This window comes from Salarias fasciatus, chromosome 6 (assembly GCF_902148845.1).
Source record: "Salarias fasciatus chromosome 6, fSalaFa1.1, whole genome shotgun sequence".
Classification (NCBI taxonomy): domain Eukaryota; kingdom Metazoa; phylum Chordata; class Actinopteri; order Blenniiformes; family Blenniidae; genus Salarias; species Salarias fasciatus.
The window spans coordinates 13,950,126-13,966,483 of NC_043750.1; the positions used below are offsets into that span (position 1 = coordinate 13,950,126).

The 16,358-nt window shown below is 41.6% G+C and overlaps 2 protein-coding genes across 2 annotated transcripts; both read left to right on the forward strand.

Annotated features, from left to right (window-relative positions):
* Positions 1–3,572: 3,572 nt before the first annotated feature.
* On the forward strand, positions 3,573–8,345 carry erp27 (endoplasmic reticulum protein 27). Its single transcript, XM_030092981.1, has 7 exons — positions 3,573–3,630; positions 4,989–5,074; positions 6,208–6,345; positions 6,441–6,557; positions 7,076–7,201; positions 7,354–7,551; positions 8,304–8,345. Exons 1-7 carry the CDS (start codon positions 3,573–3,575, stop codon positions 8,343–8,345), a joined length of 765 nt encoding a protein of 254 aa, XP_029948841.1.
* Positions 8,346–13,162: 4,817 nt separating this feature from the next.
* Positions 13,163–14,936, forward strand: bglapl (bone gamma-carboxyglutamate (gla) protein, like). The gene is made up of 4 exons (XM_030094419.1): positions 13,163–13,304; positions 13,411–13,788; positions 13,883–13,979; positions 14,282–14,936. The coding sequence occupies exons 1-4, from the start codon at positions 13,244–13,246 to the stop codon at positions 14,382–14,384; spliced, it is 639 nt and encodes a 212-aa protein (XP_029950279.1). The 5' UTR covers positions 13,163–13,243; the 3' UTR covers positions 14,385–14,936.
* The last annotated feature ends 1,422 nt before the right edge of the window (positions 14,937–16,358 follow it).

The window sequence follows — 16,358 nt, forward strand, 5'->3', positions numbered from 1 at the left end:
TCTGGTGATTGTGTGAGCTGATCTTCATTACCGGAAACAAAGTGCCATGACAGTGAAGTCCTTTAATCTCTACTTGAGCTTATCTTCAATTATTGTCTCAAACATCTTCTCCATGGTTTAGTTTTATCTTACATTGTGCTGCACAGTATGTCTTCATTATAATTTTTTTTTTTTTTAGCTAACAGGTTTATCTTGAAATAGGTTCAGTGTTAAGACAAACCTGAAGAAGACGCATAAGGCCTGTGGAACAAAACAGATGTTTTCATTTCTGCTGCTTTGCATACGCACTGTAATCGTCTGTTTTCTTTGTTTATTCGTAGCACCAGTTATACGTGCAGCCGAGTCGGTAATTTTATCCAAAGCTGATAAAATCGAGCCTGTTCAACGCTTAACACCAGTTCACAAGAAGAGCATTGTTATTCAGACCAACACACGTCAGCAGGATAACGGCTTTAACATGAAAAAATAAACAATCAGATGACGAGATAGTCAGTATTGTTCATTTCCCCTGTTACTGTATGATAAATACCACATTAAGTAGCAAGATTTTATCCTTAAAGTCGATGTTTACAAGAGATAATGTGTGAACATTTCAGCAAAATTTTTCGTTTGTGTTGGCAAAAGCATCCTCAACACTGCTGCTCTTTGTTCGGCGTACCACGAGTGTATCGATCACAAGTAGTCAGAAGGAACAGCAGCGAGGACTGAGTCATGATGCACGTGTTCCCTGGAAAGCTCCAACTTTGCAGAAGACGGGACTTAAAGGCTCTTCTGCTGACGTCCCGGTGCCGTGTAGCACACGTCCCACCGCACACCTCCAGAGGTCAAGAGGTTCAGGGCTGCTCTCACGGCAAAAGTGGGACTAAGCAACAATGAGCAGGTGGACTGAATTAAATTAAATTCACAGATTATACAAGTAGAGTTTGCATGTTATCTCTGATGACAGTAAATTTGCTGTCGATGTGAATATGAGTGAGTGCAGGATGAATGGATGAATAATAGCTACATGTAGGCAAATGAAGGAAACAAGTGAGTTGATTTAACAGGCATTAAAATAGTGAAGAAAGAGTGTTTGTGCGCTAAACTGAGATAAATGACACGACAGAGCAAACCGGGGTCGACCATCACAGAGTCACATCTATTTTTAGATTTTAAAAGCCAAAAATATGTGTTTTTGGCAAGTCTTTTTGTGTAGAAGTCAGCTAATGAAGTATATTAAAATTTTAAGGAATTGCTCATGCATCTTAAGTAGAGATTTTCATTACATGCACTTTCATTTTATGGAGAGAATTTCAAACATCAGTACAGTTAGGTACACCACGTAATCTATTTCTCTACTGAGTGTGTGTTTCATTTCTGCTTGTTATCAATTTGTGTTACATGTTATTATGATTAAATAGCTACCCTGTCATTTTAAAATGACTTGCACAGCGGTTCAGTTCTTTGATTATTGCAAATAAAAGTCAAATTAGTCACGAGAGTCTAAATTGTTTCGCTTTGGTTTCATACAAAAACAGGAGAATAGTGAAGACGATTTAGCATCACTTATTCTGACCTGCTGGTTTTGAAGCTCATGCTCAGGCGTCAGCATATGCATGACGTGCGTCTGTGCATTTCAAAGAAGCCATAAGTCTCTGGAGTTAACTGTTGTCCTTAATCAAAGTATTAGTGCTGTCCTGTTGCTCTTAAGTCCCGCTGCGCACGTCAGCGCTGTAAACAAGCAGACACCTGACATAACTCACAGCGGCCTTAATTTGATTGCTGATAATGCAGATTCTGTCATGAAAACAAGCTAGAGGAACAAGTTAAAGTTTCAACTGAACTGAAAATAAAGTCTGTCAGCATTTCAAACTGATCCGTTTGGTTCTGTTTAAGTTTTAGCTGCTTGGCTCAGAATGTTAACACAATCCAGAAGGATTGGTACAATATCTGAGCTTCAGTATCAAGAGGAGAAGCTTTTGTTCAAACGGTACATTTCCAAACTGATGGATTACAGTAACGTGTTCATAGAAACACAAAGCCCAGCAGCTTCACCCATTACTGCTGATATCTGCCAAGTGTTTCCCTACAAATGTGTTACTTGTCTGTGTTTTTTTTTTTTGAGTGTTATGTTTAGAATTATATATGACAGTTTATTGAAGCAAACAAAGTTTACTGAGTTCGTAGTAAAGCGTCTTCTCCTTAAGAGTTCCTTGTATTTTTGTGCTCTTCGTCTGGTCTGTGGCCGACTAAACTTGGATCTCACTTTTGGCATTTTATTTTTAAAGAGGAAAAATGCCACAACATGAAATGTCAAACTCCGTTCTTACGGTTTTTAAGAACTGCTGTTGTTTTTAAGAAATCTACGTATCAAAAACAAGATAAAAAGCTACATCTGTGGTTGCTGGAGCTGCTTCTTGGCCTTTATTAAAACTTTTTTTTTTTTGTCTAACTGATTCTTCCTTCATCACTATGATTTTCCAGATGTTTTTTTTTTAGCAGCCTCAACTATCATCAGTCTAAACCTTTAGAGAGAAAGAGTGTATTTGCACATATTATCCTATTATTCAATGACTGGAAGCTACTTATTTCAAAAGGTGTTAAAAAGAAAACACCACCGTAGTAATTTTAAAGAAATGTAACAGTAAAACGGTGATTTGAAAGCATGCGAGCATTATTCATCAGGGAGTAGATTGTGTTCTGGAGACACCTCCGCCTCTCGCTCCATCCTGCAGTTCTGCGTATAAGATGGATGGTTGGCTGCAGGATGAAAAAAGCAGGAGGTGTGTCCCTCATGTGGCCGGCCGAACAAACTGCAGCACAGTTCAAGGCCGATCCTCCAGGCCTCCTAAGAGACCATCTGCAGAGCGTACGAGGGATGATTATTGCCCACAGTGCTGAATTCTGCCTGGAGGCAACATACATGATGATTTAAAATACATGATGGGGCTTTTTTTTTTTTTTTTTTAAGAGTGGGTGAGGGAGTTCCTCTATCCTCCCTTCAGCTGAATCATCTTCAGTCTCAGTGGCAGTAAAATCTATCGCTCTCTCACAGAGGTAACATTAAATTCATCAGCAATCCAAAAAAAACCACATGAAATAGAAGTATTTTAACATTCACTGTGAAGTAACAGGCATCAACATTATCAATGACAGCTGCTCCAGTAACTCTAAACTCACAGGGGAAACATACCTTTTTCCACACTAAGAAAAGTACATTTTGGTCGATATGCCTACTTCCTATACATTTTTAGAAAACTACAGTTTCGAATCTCTGTTTTGTATTTCATTTACATTCATTTTAAGCTTTATATTTTCCTCTTGCATCTTTACCATGATTTTTGTCAAAAAACTCAAAAATATGAGCGCACCGTAGTCTCCTGTGGCACATTGACACGTAGTCCGAAGTCCTCCGAGGCCCGACTTATCACGACCACCTGGCCGATTCCCACCAGGCCGCCAATCAAGGCTCAGAGACATGACAGCGGCTACCGACGGCTGCACGAGGGACAGCATAGGGCTGACGACACCGGCAGCTTTCTTTCATTTGCCTTCAGCACGCCTGGCCTCCTGTGAGGTGAACCATGGGAAACATGACGGCCGCTCTGTTCCTGGCCCTCCTGCTGGCTTCTGCCGCTGCTGCAAAGAAAGGTAAAGTCTCTGAAGTGTCCTCTCACCTCACTGTACATCATCTACTCCCAATGTGGAATGTCTTATTGAGTGAATCAGCCTAAATAAGATCAGCAAGAAGTGGCGGGCAAGGTACATTTCCTATTAACCTACTTATTTTAAGTCCTAATTAAAATAAAATTGCATTAAGGTATAAGCTTTAGTAACTCCATCCACTGATTTTCTGATTATTATAATTATGTTACAGATGAACAGCAGTGGAGCGTCTCTCTCCAGCTGAAGTTTGTGTCTCAAAGTTTACTTATTTCCCAACTTTTTAAACAGAGGATTGTCTTGATGATCCCAAACTAAATCAACTCTCCTGACAACCAAATTTATGATGTTTAACTCGAAATGACCTTAACTGTAACCACAGTAAATGTGATCTCAATGGCCTTTCGGTAATAAACAGCATCTCACTTTCAGAGCTGTCTGATGCCGTCTGCATCGTCCATCTTGCCTATTTTGTTCCTCGTTTTAATTTTTTAATGAATCTCATTTTTTTTTTCGAAAAATGTGTCACACTGAGTTCCGCATGACTGGTAAAAAAAAACTGCACGCCCCTAATAGAGGCGCTCGCAATGTATCTGAAAACACTGGACTGACAACTAATTAACTTAAAAACGCCAGACTGATGTATGTGCACCATAATTTAAGTCCCATCTGACTGATGGCGCCTCTGCAGAACTTGATGACTGAATAAACCACCAGACTGACCCCGCACCTCACTGACTAACTATCAAAGTAAGTTTTACTTATTATTTTCACTAACTTTGACAGTAACTCTAAAAGAAGTAACCAGCAATCAAGTACTAATTTTCAATAATTTGCACGACACTCTTTATCAATATGTTACTCTGAGCTACTGATGTGAGAAAGTGCTTCTTGAAGTCTGGCTTCGATGCTGTTACAGCAGAGAACTGTGTTGTTCTTGTGCAAATAGTACAAAGGGATCTGCAATCTATCCAGGACTGTCGGTCTGGTAACAACTATTTCTAATCATCCCAAAGAGGATCACACTGTTTTAGTGAGACTGACAGGCATAAAACAACACTGACATCCAGAACTAAGAAGGCATTTGCAGAAAGATGCTGCAGTGAGTTTTTTTTCTGACAACATGATTGAAGAGATTCACTCTGCCAAAGAGCAGTTCAGACTGTACTTTTTAAAGAGAAACTTGGTTCGTTCTGAAAATACAAATGTCAAGATTCCCAGAATGTGATTTTTAATGCAAATCTAAAGTAAAAGTGGTCTGTTTTGTTGTTTTAAAGTTGCCACTGAGACAACACGCAGAGGAAATGTGCTATACAAATAAAAGACGCCATGTGCTTCTTTCCCAGACAGCAAGCTTAGCCGACTAAATGACACCAAAGCTGTTGAAGCCTTCATCAACTCTGCCGAAGTGGTGGTCATCGGATTCCTGGAGGTCAGCCGATTCGACTGCATGTAAATGAAAAAGAGTATGACTTCAAATAAGATCTTTAAACCAAGCCCACAGGAGCTGTTTTACGGCCTGGTTCATTATGCCATGGCGACCCAGACACAATTAAACACTTTGTTTCAAAATGAGGCCAGCGGTTCTCAGAAAATACGGCATTTGTTTGCATCCTGGTCTTGGTTGTGCTGCTTTCACGAATAGATTTCGAGGAAGGATTTGTTTCCCGCGGCCACACCTTTGGCAGCGCTGATGCCACTGAGGGCTGAGGGTGGCTGGCGGTCCCACGGGGGCGAACGCTTTGGCCAGACTATGTGTGCGGGGGAAGATGGCAGGCTCGACAGGAAATACATACGTATCTGAAGACTTGTGGGATTGGCTCCCTTGACCCCGTTGTAAACAAGAGCAAATACAGGGACAAGGTTCACGAGGGGAGAATGGAGGAGCACATGAGGATAATACATAGCTGGATCATGATGCTCCAGGCAGAGAGACACCAAAATATTGGTGCGATGACTCATTCAGAACGAACACATCGGCTGCAAAATGAGCAAATGGATTGCCAGAGCTCATGCAACAGTGTCTCAGAAATAAACATGAATCACCTTCCCTGGAGCCACACTCACCTTGGTTTTTTCTTACATCTTCGTTTCCCAGTTTGTCTCTCTGCCACCTTCCAAAGTCTTTATAGTCTCCACCCCAACACCCATCAGTCTGTGTTCTATAGCTGCTCCTCTGAGGAGGGGTCATGGGGAGCTGGAACTAATCCTGCCTCTGGGCAGGGAACACCTGGAACAGGTTGCCAGTTGATGACGGGGTAAACACATATTGACAGATACACACTAATAATACTAATCCCTTCCACACACACAAACACATGTCTAAGAATATATGGAAGGAAATAAGATGACAGACTGAACTAGGAAATGTCTTGCAGTGCAAACCAAAATACCCTCTGTGCCTCCCAGAATTAAAACATGCAAGAAAGTTCCCAAAGTCTCCTTTAATTTGGACAGATTAAACTACATTTAGGATGCTTGTATATAAAACATATTTTTAAGGAAGAAGGACCAAGAATTCAAAAAGCCTTGAGCAAATCTGAACAGTCTCTCATTGTATTTCAGGGAGAAGACAGTCGCGGCTTTAAGGAACTGGCAGGAGCTGCAAAGAAAGTCCAATCGATCCCGATGGCCATTTGCACTGAGAAGGAGGCGTGGGCCGACTACAGCGTCTCCTCGGACACCATTGCCCTCTTCAGAAAAGTAGAATTTCCTCTGCATACATTCAGCTATAAATGTCACCGGTGCCGCAGGTCGTGTCGCTGGGACGATCGTGACGTTGGTGCTTTGTGATTCAGGTAGACGACCACAAGGAGTTCCTGAATCTTGCTGAGGCCAAGAAGCTGGATGTTGACGGTCTTGTCCATTTCATCTCGGTCAACGAGATTCGATACATCACCGAGTACAACCAAGTGGTAGGTTCGAAACCATCTCAGAAACTCAAACAGGACTGATGACTCAACACTTAAAGGTGCTGTAGGCAGGATTTTGCTAGTCAATGCTAATTTTTCTGTGTTTTCTTTGGATTAAATGTTAGAGTATCCATTGATAGTCCTTTAGGAGTGTAGCATAATTGCACTACCGCGAGGGCGCAGCGTTTCCATCTGTCTCTGTACTGAGCTGAAAAGGAATCTCGACAGCTCCAGGTATCTTTGACCAATCAGAAGAGCCCATGAGGCTCTAACCGTGATTGGTCAAGGGGCGTTCGTCGCACGTTCTTGTGGGAGGGGCTTAACTTGCATAAGGGCGTGATGTCAGAGAAAACAAGGCAGGATTGGCTGTGCTGGGTTTCAAATCGCCATCTTAGATGGGTCAAATCGCCATCTTGCTTCGGTAATCCTAAGCAAGATGGCGGAGATGCGGAATCCTGCCTACAGCACCTTTAATTCAAAAATCATCTGACAAAAATAAACATTTCACATTTCTCTTTCAGAGCGCAGTGGGCCTTTTCAACTCAGAGGTGACGGCTCACCTCCTGGTGTTTGCTAACAGGGGGAAGAAGGAATTTACTGAGCTCAAGGAGAAACTTGGAGCTCTGGCCCCAGAGTTCACTGGTAAGGTGAGAACATTCAGAAGCTTCATTCTCCTGCAGATGAGCAGAACAAGTCAATGCATCGAACTCACAGGCTGAGTAGGCTCAAGCTCATGAAAGTATGAAGCCATTCACATCGAGTGTGCCAGCTGCTTAAGATTAATCACCTGTGTTTGCAGTTCCTGTTTGTTCTGGTTAACGGAGCGTTGAAGGGAAACGCTCGTTCGCTCTCCTACTTTGGCCTAAAATCTGAAGATCTGCCAAGAGTCGGGATCTACGATAAAGACTCCGACATGAAGTGGCTCCTGCCGGAAGGAGACATCACCCCAGAGCGAGTACGGGAATTCTGTCAGTCTTTCCTGCGAGGCGAGCTGAAGGTGAGTCACTGACTGGAGTATAACCACGGCAGAACAGTGTCTGTGTTCAGCACAGCATCATTAAACAAGAGAGGACAATGAGAATTAAAGTGACCAAAAAAAAAAAAAAAAAAAAAACCACATGTAAAAAACCGGTAACTGTGAGACTGACAATGCCAGAAGACTTCAGGCATCTTGCTGATAAAAGCTCTGCCATCCCACCAAAATTACTCAAATCACCATCGACTCAATCAGTTCTCTGATTCAGTGCTGTCATTTGCTTGGTTTTGTTTTGTAGCTCCAGCTGAGTCACAGCTTGTGTGCAGACTTTCAAATGGATCTTTACTTGAAATTAGAAGCCACTTCCTGTCAGACTTTCTGAACTGAGCATACTTATTAAATGTGCTTGACAAATCTTTATTGTTGAATGGAGATAAAAAAGAACTACTGATTTTTTTTTTTTTTTCTGGAAACGAAAGAAATAAACTTGAATGACTGGAATGAAAGGAAACGCTCGTAACTCAGTCTTGGTTTTGACGTGGATGTTTAAGCCAGACGTTATTTGGAGCTTTGTGATGAAGGGCAGATTACATCAGGGCTGAGCAGCTTTCATCCTTGCTAATAAAAGGTCAAATTATGAGCAAGCACATCTTTCACAAGGATTTCTGACAACTATGAAAGGATAATTAAAATAAAATTATAGATATAGATGTAGATATTGTTGATATGTAAACTGTCTCTGATCTGCATTTTGATTGATTTCTCTTTTTCAGGATGTGAAACAAGCAGGAGATCAGCGCAAAACTGAGCTGTAGGACCGGGAAAGTCAGTGTAAAAAAATGAATTATTGTATGTTAAATAAAAGTAAACATAAAAGAAGTCCCAGTGTTTTTTTTTCTCTCTGCTATCAAAATGCAAATTTTCTTTCTCTGTAATTTCCCTCTTTCATCCCAAGCAAAACTATGTAAAGTTCATATTTGCATCACGCGTGTCTTGATTTATTTCCTCCTGTATGTTATGTTTTGTCTGTTTACGCCAGCGTGAGCCTGTCTGCGGTTTGCGTCGCGGACCGCAGGTCACTGGCCACGAGTTGGAGAGATCTGGCCGAGTTTGTTAGTCCGTCCACTAATGTTATTGTTAGAACCACAACACACCGGCCGCAGCGAGACTGACAGGAAGCAGACAGGATCAGGATTGTTAGTGCTATGATGAATTCTAGGCAGACAAATTTCATAGAAAAACACAATACAGACTAACAGGAAAGTCCTCGGTGAAAAACGTTGGATTCACAGTAGCAGAAATCACACGTCGTTTAAAAAGTAAGCCGTCTATTTCAAACTGACCTGAAGACACATCATGCTCTGGAAAATATGGGATAAAAGGGACAAAATTTAGCTATGAAGGCTGTAAAAGTTCTATAAAGGAACAACAGATGGCTGTAGGCTTCAAGAGTAAAAAAAAAATTGAGCTTGTCCCAAAAATATTCTCTCAAGCAAGAGGGGAATTTCAAGGCCCAGACTGGGATCGGTATAATTAGTGGTGCTGCGCTGCCAAGTGAAAGCATCCGGCAGAACTGGGAAAGCCTGGCAGGTGAACGATTCGCACGGTCCAGACGGAAACATGCAGCTTGTGCTGCTCGCCATCTGAGATTGTTTATGACAGTGAGCGAGACAGTTGACAGATGAGACGGCGTTACGTAAAGAGTCTCTGGAGGTTGAAAGGTGACGGACGTGACACGTCTCAGTTTAATATCATTAAGAAGCAAATTGTAAGTTATTGCCCCTAAATAGTTCTTTTCTCCATATGTGCTTTTATGAAATCAGTGCGCTTTAGGATCCTGGTGGTGATGAACATGTAAATCAGTACTGAGTCAGATTTTTTTGCTTTACTCTCTATAAAACAAAGATTTCTTTTGGTGTCTCTTTGAAACAGCTGTTATCAATGATTCACACGTCATTCTGTGCAGGGAAACATTGTTATGCAAGTTACAGAAAATCAGTTATTACTTCCGAGTTATTTCTTCCAAAAATGTGAAATTGATTTAATACTCACTTGAAGATATTGAAAAAAGTTATTTCTTGATCAAAATTGAATCTTATGAAATAATCTGTTTTTATTTTGATTAGAAACAGATTTGTCAGCCCAGAGAAAATTAGATTAAAAACATGCACACAGTTCTTATGAAGGTAAAATTACACACGACCAAGGTTGCCAAAGTTTCGGCAACAAGACAGGCTCAAACGGAACATTTCATCGTCATTCAGTTAATTTTCTTAGAGAGTAAAAAGGAATTTAGAGAAATGGTACCAGAGCTTCTCTTTACCACAGACAGCAGCTTCGGTTATAACTAATTCTAAAAGTGGGTTAAATCTGAAAACCAGAAGAGAGAACAACAAAAATAACAAGTGAACTACACTGGGAGTCAGGAGTTGATGTGGCCACAAAACGACTCAAATAACTATTTTCATTAATTAGTTTTCATTTGCAGAAGTCTTTTACAAAGCATGAAATGAATCTGATAATCACGGTGTTTTAACTGATAAAACACTCACGATGGGTTATGGGTCACGTGCAGTAACATTGGGTATATCCAGAACTATTGTAGGTGTTAGACTTTGGAATTGTTGGCGCTGCTGGGGCTGACAGTGAGAAAATAATTGCCGGTGCTCTCTCTCACGACATGTGACATGCGAGGTAACTCTCCTCCTCCACCTCCGGCTGCAGCGGTACATAAAACTCTCCGTCCTCCTCGTGTCACGGTCCCGTCGCTTCAAACGGCGCAGCCACTTGGCTCTGGCAGTCCCTCGTAAATCTACATCTAAAAGTGTCTGAAGTGAGTGAGCAATAGGTTATGTCATAAACCTAGTCTAGCCGAGTGTTATTTCCAGGTTTCCAAATTTCCTGTGAAGTAATGTTATTTGTTTGTTCATTTCATTCTGATGAATTTGACAGAAACCGAACAGACTGGAGAGCAAAGGTTTCCAGAGTGTGGGAGGATTAATCCTCCTGAACAGAGCTTGAATAATGTCGTGATGTTGCAAGCATCCAAATTTAGCCTATTCCAAATATAAAACAAGCCTGAATTATTCTTTAAAACATCGATTTCTTTCATTTGGACTCAGGGTTCCAAAAACAACCGTGAGGAAAATTGAGCATCACTTTCACTTTTACCTTTGTCTTCTGTAAGTTTTTGATTTTGAGACCATCATTTGAATTTGTAAATGATACACTATAAGGCGAGGATGACAGAAAGAAACAGGAAATCCTAGAGCTTCAACATGCAGAAATTAAATTATTTGCTAGAAAAAATGATGATCTTTTATCATCCAAGTAGATTAAAATAAAAGAAAACTGTAAAGATCCCGCAGAAGTCAGTAAAGATGGCTCCATCATTTTCTGCAGTTTTCTTGATGTTGTTTGCTGTGTTGCTGTCTTATGAACTTAAGATCACAGCAAAATTTTTGTTAAGACAGATAAATACAGCTGCCAGCATTATATTCTAATATTTGAGGAAATAATAAACTTCCCACAGTAAAAACAATTCTTGCCAAATATATATCACAAAAACAAAAAAAACAGCATAGAAGGGGAAACCATTTTAAAAACAAGAAATGAAGGAAAATAGATGCACTTTGAAGTTTGGACACAAGACAATCTAATTAAACGCTCGACAGGAAAAGAAGTTGAAAGTTTAGCTTCTCTCGGATTTGCAGACAGTCTGTTCCAGCAGCTCCAATCATGAAAATTAGAAGCTGCCTCTCCAAATGTTTTTTGTCCTACGCTTTAGAAGCACTGAATGACGTGTGCCAGAGAACATGAAGGACCTCGGGGAAAGTCACTTAAAACAAGTTAAAAAAGGAAATACACTAGAAAAACTTTCAATTCGCTATCAACATGAGTGTAGTCAGTTTAAGCGCCTGTTAATGATTGCGGGATTGTGTTTGACCCATGAGGTTATCCAACAGGAGAAAAGTGTGTGTCTGAAAGACAGAAGCTGAGTGAGACCAGGAACTTGCAGTTTTAAAAAAAACCTGCGTTACTCATCGTCAGAAATGAGTGATTTGAAAGAAACAGATGCAGCAATAAAAAAACAGACTTCAAGCAAAGCGCTCCAGACACTGGAGGCTTCTGGGTCTTTTGGGATGTTGTGGCAATTGTTTTCTCCAGCTGTGTCCCCCGGCACTGAAACGCATCCACAAAAATGGATACCGGACCAGACATTGAAATTACACGGCACGTTCTCCAACACAAATCCAAGAAACCAGGAATAACACAAGACGAAGAAACACGAAGGACGCCGAGGTCACGGCGCAGAAATGAAGAATCTATCGCTACATGAGAGGTGAAGTTGGTTCAGGGGCCTCTCTGTGAGATATAAATACGTCAAGTGATACATGTGCATAAATGTCTGGTTATCTGGGTAGCATTTATAATCCAATATGGTTTAGGGTCCAAGTTGCAAAGCCCAAATATCTTCTTTCTTTTTTGTTTTTCTGTCAAACAACCGCAGCTAAAGTCCTATCGCACATACAGAAAGCTGCATCCAAACCCGCATGCATAAAGCTGTGCATTCAGCCTGAAGGGGACTCGTCTGTATTTAGCTCTATATGCACTGAAATACACCAAGTGGGGCTGCGTATCGGCCCACTGGTTGGCGTTGGTGAGCCGTGGCCGTGCACGGTCCCGGTCCGGGACACGAGCCGAGATGGATCTGCAAATAGCGAGCGACTGCGGTCGGAGCGGGACTCTGCAACACTCTAATTAAGCCCTGTCGCATAATGAGGCTCACTGCTTTCCTATGTCGCTCGATTAGTAGCTTGTGGTCAGCTCAGGCTATAGTTTGGGGTTTGTGGGGGTGGGAGATCACATCTGGGGCAAGGAGCGTAGTAACATAGCAGCGACGGAAAAACTGGCAGCTGAAGGGGGAGCCCTGCCACGGGTCTCCCTGATTAGGATCAAATTACATTTTAAAAGTATTTTATAGAAATCTTGAGCCACCAGAGGTTCGGTCTTTTGGGGGTTGGTTGAATTATTTATACGACGGGGATGAAGGGTGAGGACTGAGAGGAATTTGAAGGGGATGTACAGCAGTGGTAAACAAGACAACTATAAAAATGATCGGTTTGACCTCAGAAAATGATTGGCAGTGAAATGATGGCATTTCTCTGCTATAACAAAAATCTGCTCAGTTTGGTCAAAAACCGGAGACAGGATGTATTTTAAGAGGTAGATGCAGTAATTCAATTTGAAAACTGTCAAAAGGTTTTACATATAAATATAAATATATATATAATTGGAAATTATTTTGAATGCATATGGAGGACCAGGAATCAATCCCCTGATACAATAATCTAATCATCATCTCGTACTGTATTTGTTTGCATTCCATACCGGACACTACATGTACAGTCGAAATGCCAGACATTTTTTTCAGCAGCTGTGTGCGTCTGAGTGCGGGTGACTGGGTTTCTGGACTCGCTGCCAGGGGTTACGTGGGTGTTTGTGGGAGCTTTCATGACAAGTTGAAAGCGGAAACGCTGACATTTGAGTCGCCAGCCAATCAGAAACCAGTCACGATGGAGGTCTGGCTTGACATGAGAGGTGGACTACAGTATATATTGACCTCGACTTGGATGTAAGACTCACAGCAGACTGTTGAAGGACAGACAGAAGCAAGCGGCGAAGAAAACCGACTCACCTAAAGCAAGGCATCATGAAGACTCTGGCTCTCCTCTCCATCTGCGCTCTTCTGTCACTGAGCTGGTCGTTGGCAGGTAAGGCCAAACTACTCTTATGTGGTCCCAAGTATTCATGATAACTACAATGATTGAGGGAACATTTGCAGTTTCTTCAACTAATGTTGCCGTCTGTGTTTCTCAGTGGTGGAACCCGAGGTCATCGTGGACCCAGAAGCAGACGCTGCACCTGCAGACCCTACAGACACCGCCGACCCTGCCGCTGATTCCTCCGCCTCATCCTCCGCTTCATCCTCCTCTTCCTCCTCTGAGTCCGACTCAGCCTCATCTTCAGCATCTGACTCTGCCTCCGACTCTTCGGCATCCGATTCTAACTCAAGCTCAGACTCGTCGTCCTCCTCCGAGTCCTCCGAGTCTTCTGAATCCGCTTCCTCCGAGTCGTCCTCCTCTGAATCTGACTCTTCTGCCTCCGACTCTTCAGCCTCTGAATCTGCTGGATCCGATTCCTCCTCTTCGTCTTCTTCATCCTCCTCATCTTCATCAGAGTCAGCCAGTGAGGAGGGTATGTATTTGCTGCTTAAAAAAAAAAAAAAAAAAAAAAATGTAGGTTTACTGTGTTTGCATGAATCAACAAAACTATCTGTTCTTTCCTTCAGCCCCTCAAGTTGTTATGAAGAGAGACCTGGCTGCCGTTCTTCTGAGGAGAAGAAGAGCTGCCACAGCTGGCGACCTCTCCCCTCTGCAGCTGGAAAGGTACTTTATGTACTTTAACTGGAAAAAATGGACTCACTAACCACAGGCCATGTAGAGGTTCTTCGCTATTCGTTTGGCATTGCTCAGATTTAATTAAAATCTTTCAATTTATTCTGTAGATAATAAATATGATTCAACCTTAACAAAGTTTTTCTTTAAATATCTACCATCCATTCTATTGTATATACGGTATATCAGTGAAAATTCACAACTTTCAAGTAAAACACATAATCTTAAATCAGTTTAAAGCCCCTCTTGAGATGTAATATTTAATTTAATGTAATTTTTTCTCTCCCATCAAGCCTGAGAGAGGTGTGCGAGCTGAACGACGCCTGCGATGAGATGGCCGACACTCAAGGCATCGTTGCTGCATACGTCGCTCACTATGGACCGGTTCCCTTCTAAGCTAAAGACCTGTCTTCCTATCCACATATGGACTGTTTTCTCTTCTATCATTTTGTTACAGGACAGTGAAGCGTCTCCCCTAAATCCAGACAAGGAGCAGAAACACAAAACAGATGGGTTTGGTCCATGTTGTGATGCTAGATGGAGAATGGTTTTTGGAACAAATGGTTGCACACTGGACCACTCTGAGCGGTCCCGTATGAAAAGGCCTCTTCCAGGCTTTCAGAGAGAGGCACATGGAAACACAAGCCTGTGAAGTATGAAGTAGCCCGCATAGATTTAAATTATTCTTTGCGTCTTTCGTATCAAACGATGAATGGTGCTACAAGTGTAAAGCTATTGTATGTTAATGTACTGATGTTTTTATAATATGCCTTAGTCTTACTTTAGCAGGTAGTGGATGTAGTAAAGAGTTCTTAGACGTACTGTAGTCTTACTGATATTACATTGATAGTGGAAGTGTGCAGTGTGTGTGTGTGTGTGTTTGTGTGAGACACACATGAATTGTAATAATTTGCCTTATGGTTTGAAAATAATAAATTATTTTATTTTATCGAATTGTTGTATTGTCCTTAATGAATGAATATTTGATGAGGCTGGAAAAGAGAAGCAATATTTTCACATTGCTTTTTTGTCCACTTGGGTGCAGAAAAAAGGTCCTGATGGACAGAAGATCAAAGCTCAAACATCACCATGCAGAGAAGCCTCATTCAGAGAACATGCTAAGTATGGACAGTGTACAGCAGGAGTGTGAGCAAATTACTGTGCCTTCCCCACCAGGCTGCAAACTGTAATCCCTAAACACAGCAAAAGGATTTCCAACCATTGCCGCTAGCGCTGCCTAATTTTATATTTAAATGACAAAAATATTGAGGAAAATGAACAGGTGGAGACTAAAACTATGAATTTCAATACTGAATCCAATCATGAAGAACAGCTCTGGTACAATAACCATACTGTAACAACACTTGCTGTCTGTATAATTTAAGTCCAACCTGATTTTCAATTAAAAACCTTTACAAGCACGACTACAGTTGGGTTTTTTTATTGTCTAAGAATCTCAACAGCCATTAACCAGTGGGTCTTTTAATGTGGAAACCACACTCAACTATACACTGCCACTTGCCTTGTGAGCAAACATGCATGAGATTGGTCCCCATGTGGTTCCCTTGTAAATAAACAATAACTTACCTCAGAGGAGAGCTGTGTGTGTCTGCTGCTTCCTGCACGTCGGGAGTTTGGGTAGGTGTTGCTTCTTCTCCGCTTCACCGGTCCTGGATCAGAGGTGTTACGGTAAGTTCTGCGTGGATGCTGAGTTGTCCCACCTTTAGGTATGTACTGTAGCTGAGCCAGAGTGGGGGCAAGGGGGCGGTCGCCCCAGGGCCCACAAGGTCATAGGGCCCCGTTTCATGTGATGTGTTCACATTTAATCGGAAATAAATTATTAGAATAAAATGTGCAGTGTGTGCGAGAAGGTATAGCATATGAGTGTGGGCTCCAATTTGCCAATTCTTACATTACGGCTGTCCGTGAATGCATCACAGCTGTAAGCCAGCGCTGATTGGCTGTGCGGCATGAACGAGTTTTTTCTTTTGCTCTTGATCTGAACTCTTTGGAGGGAAGTTAAACAGTATGCTAAACACTATGCTAGCTGTTAGCGGTACTACCCAAAACCTAACATCGGAGCCATTGGTGAGTCAGTGAAACCTTCAAAAATATTATCTTCATCAGTATGCTGTGGTCTTAAACACCTGCCTATTTGAATGTGCCTTGTGTTGCTCTCAACTATAAGAGACCACCGAGTCTATTTTTTTTTCTTCTAATATTTGTGAATTCCAAAAGATATAGCTAGCTGTGTCTATATCTATCTGAATAGATTGTGTAATTTTAGACCAGCTGTGTTCATTTTATATTTAAGATGTATCAAAGATGGAACAGATTTAGCCAGTGAGTTTTTAATCTGTGTTTTCAGCA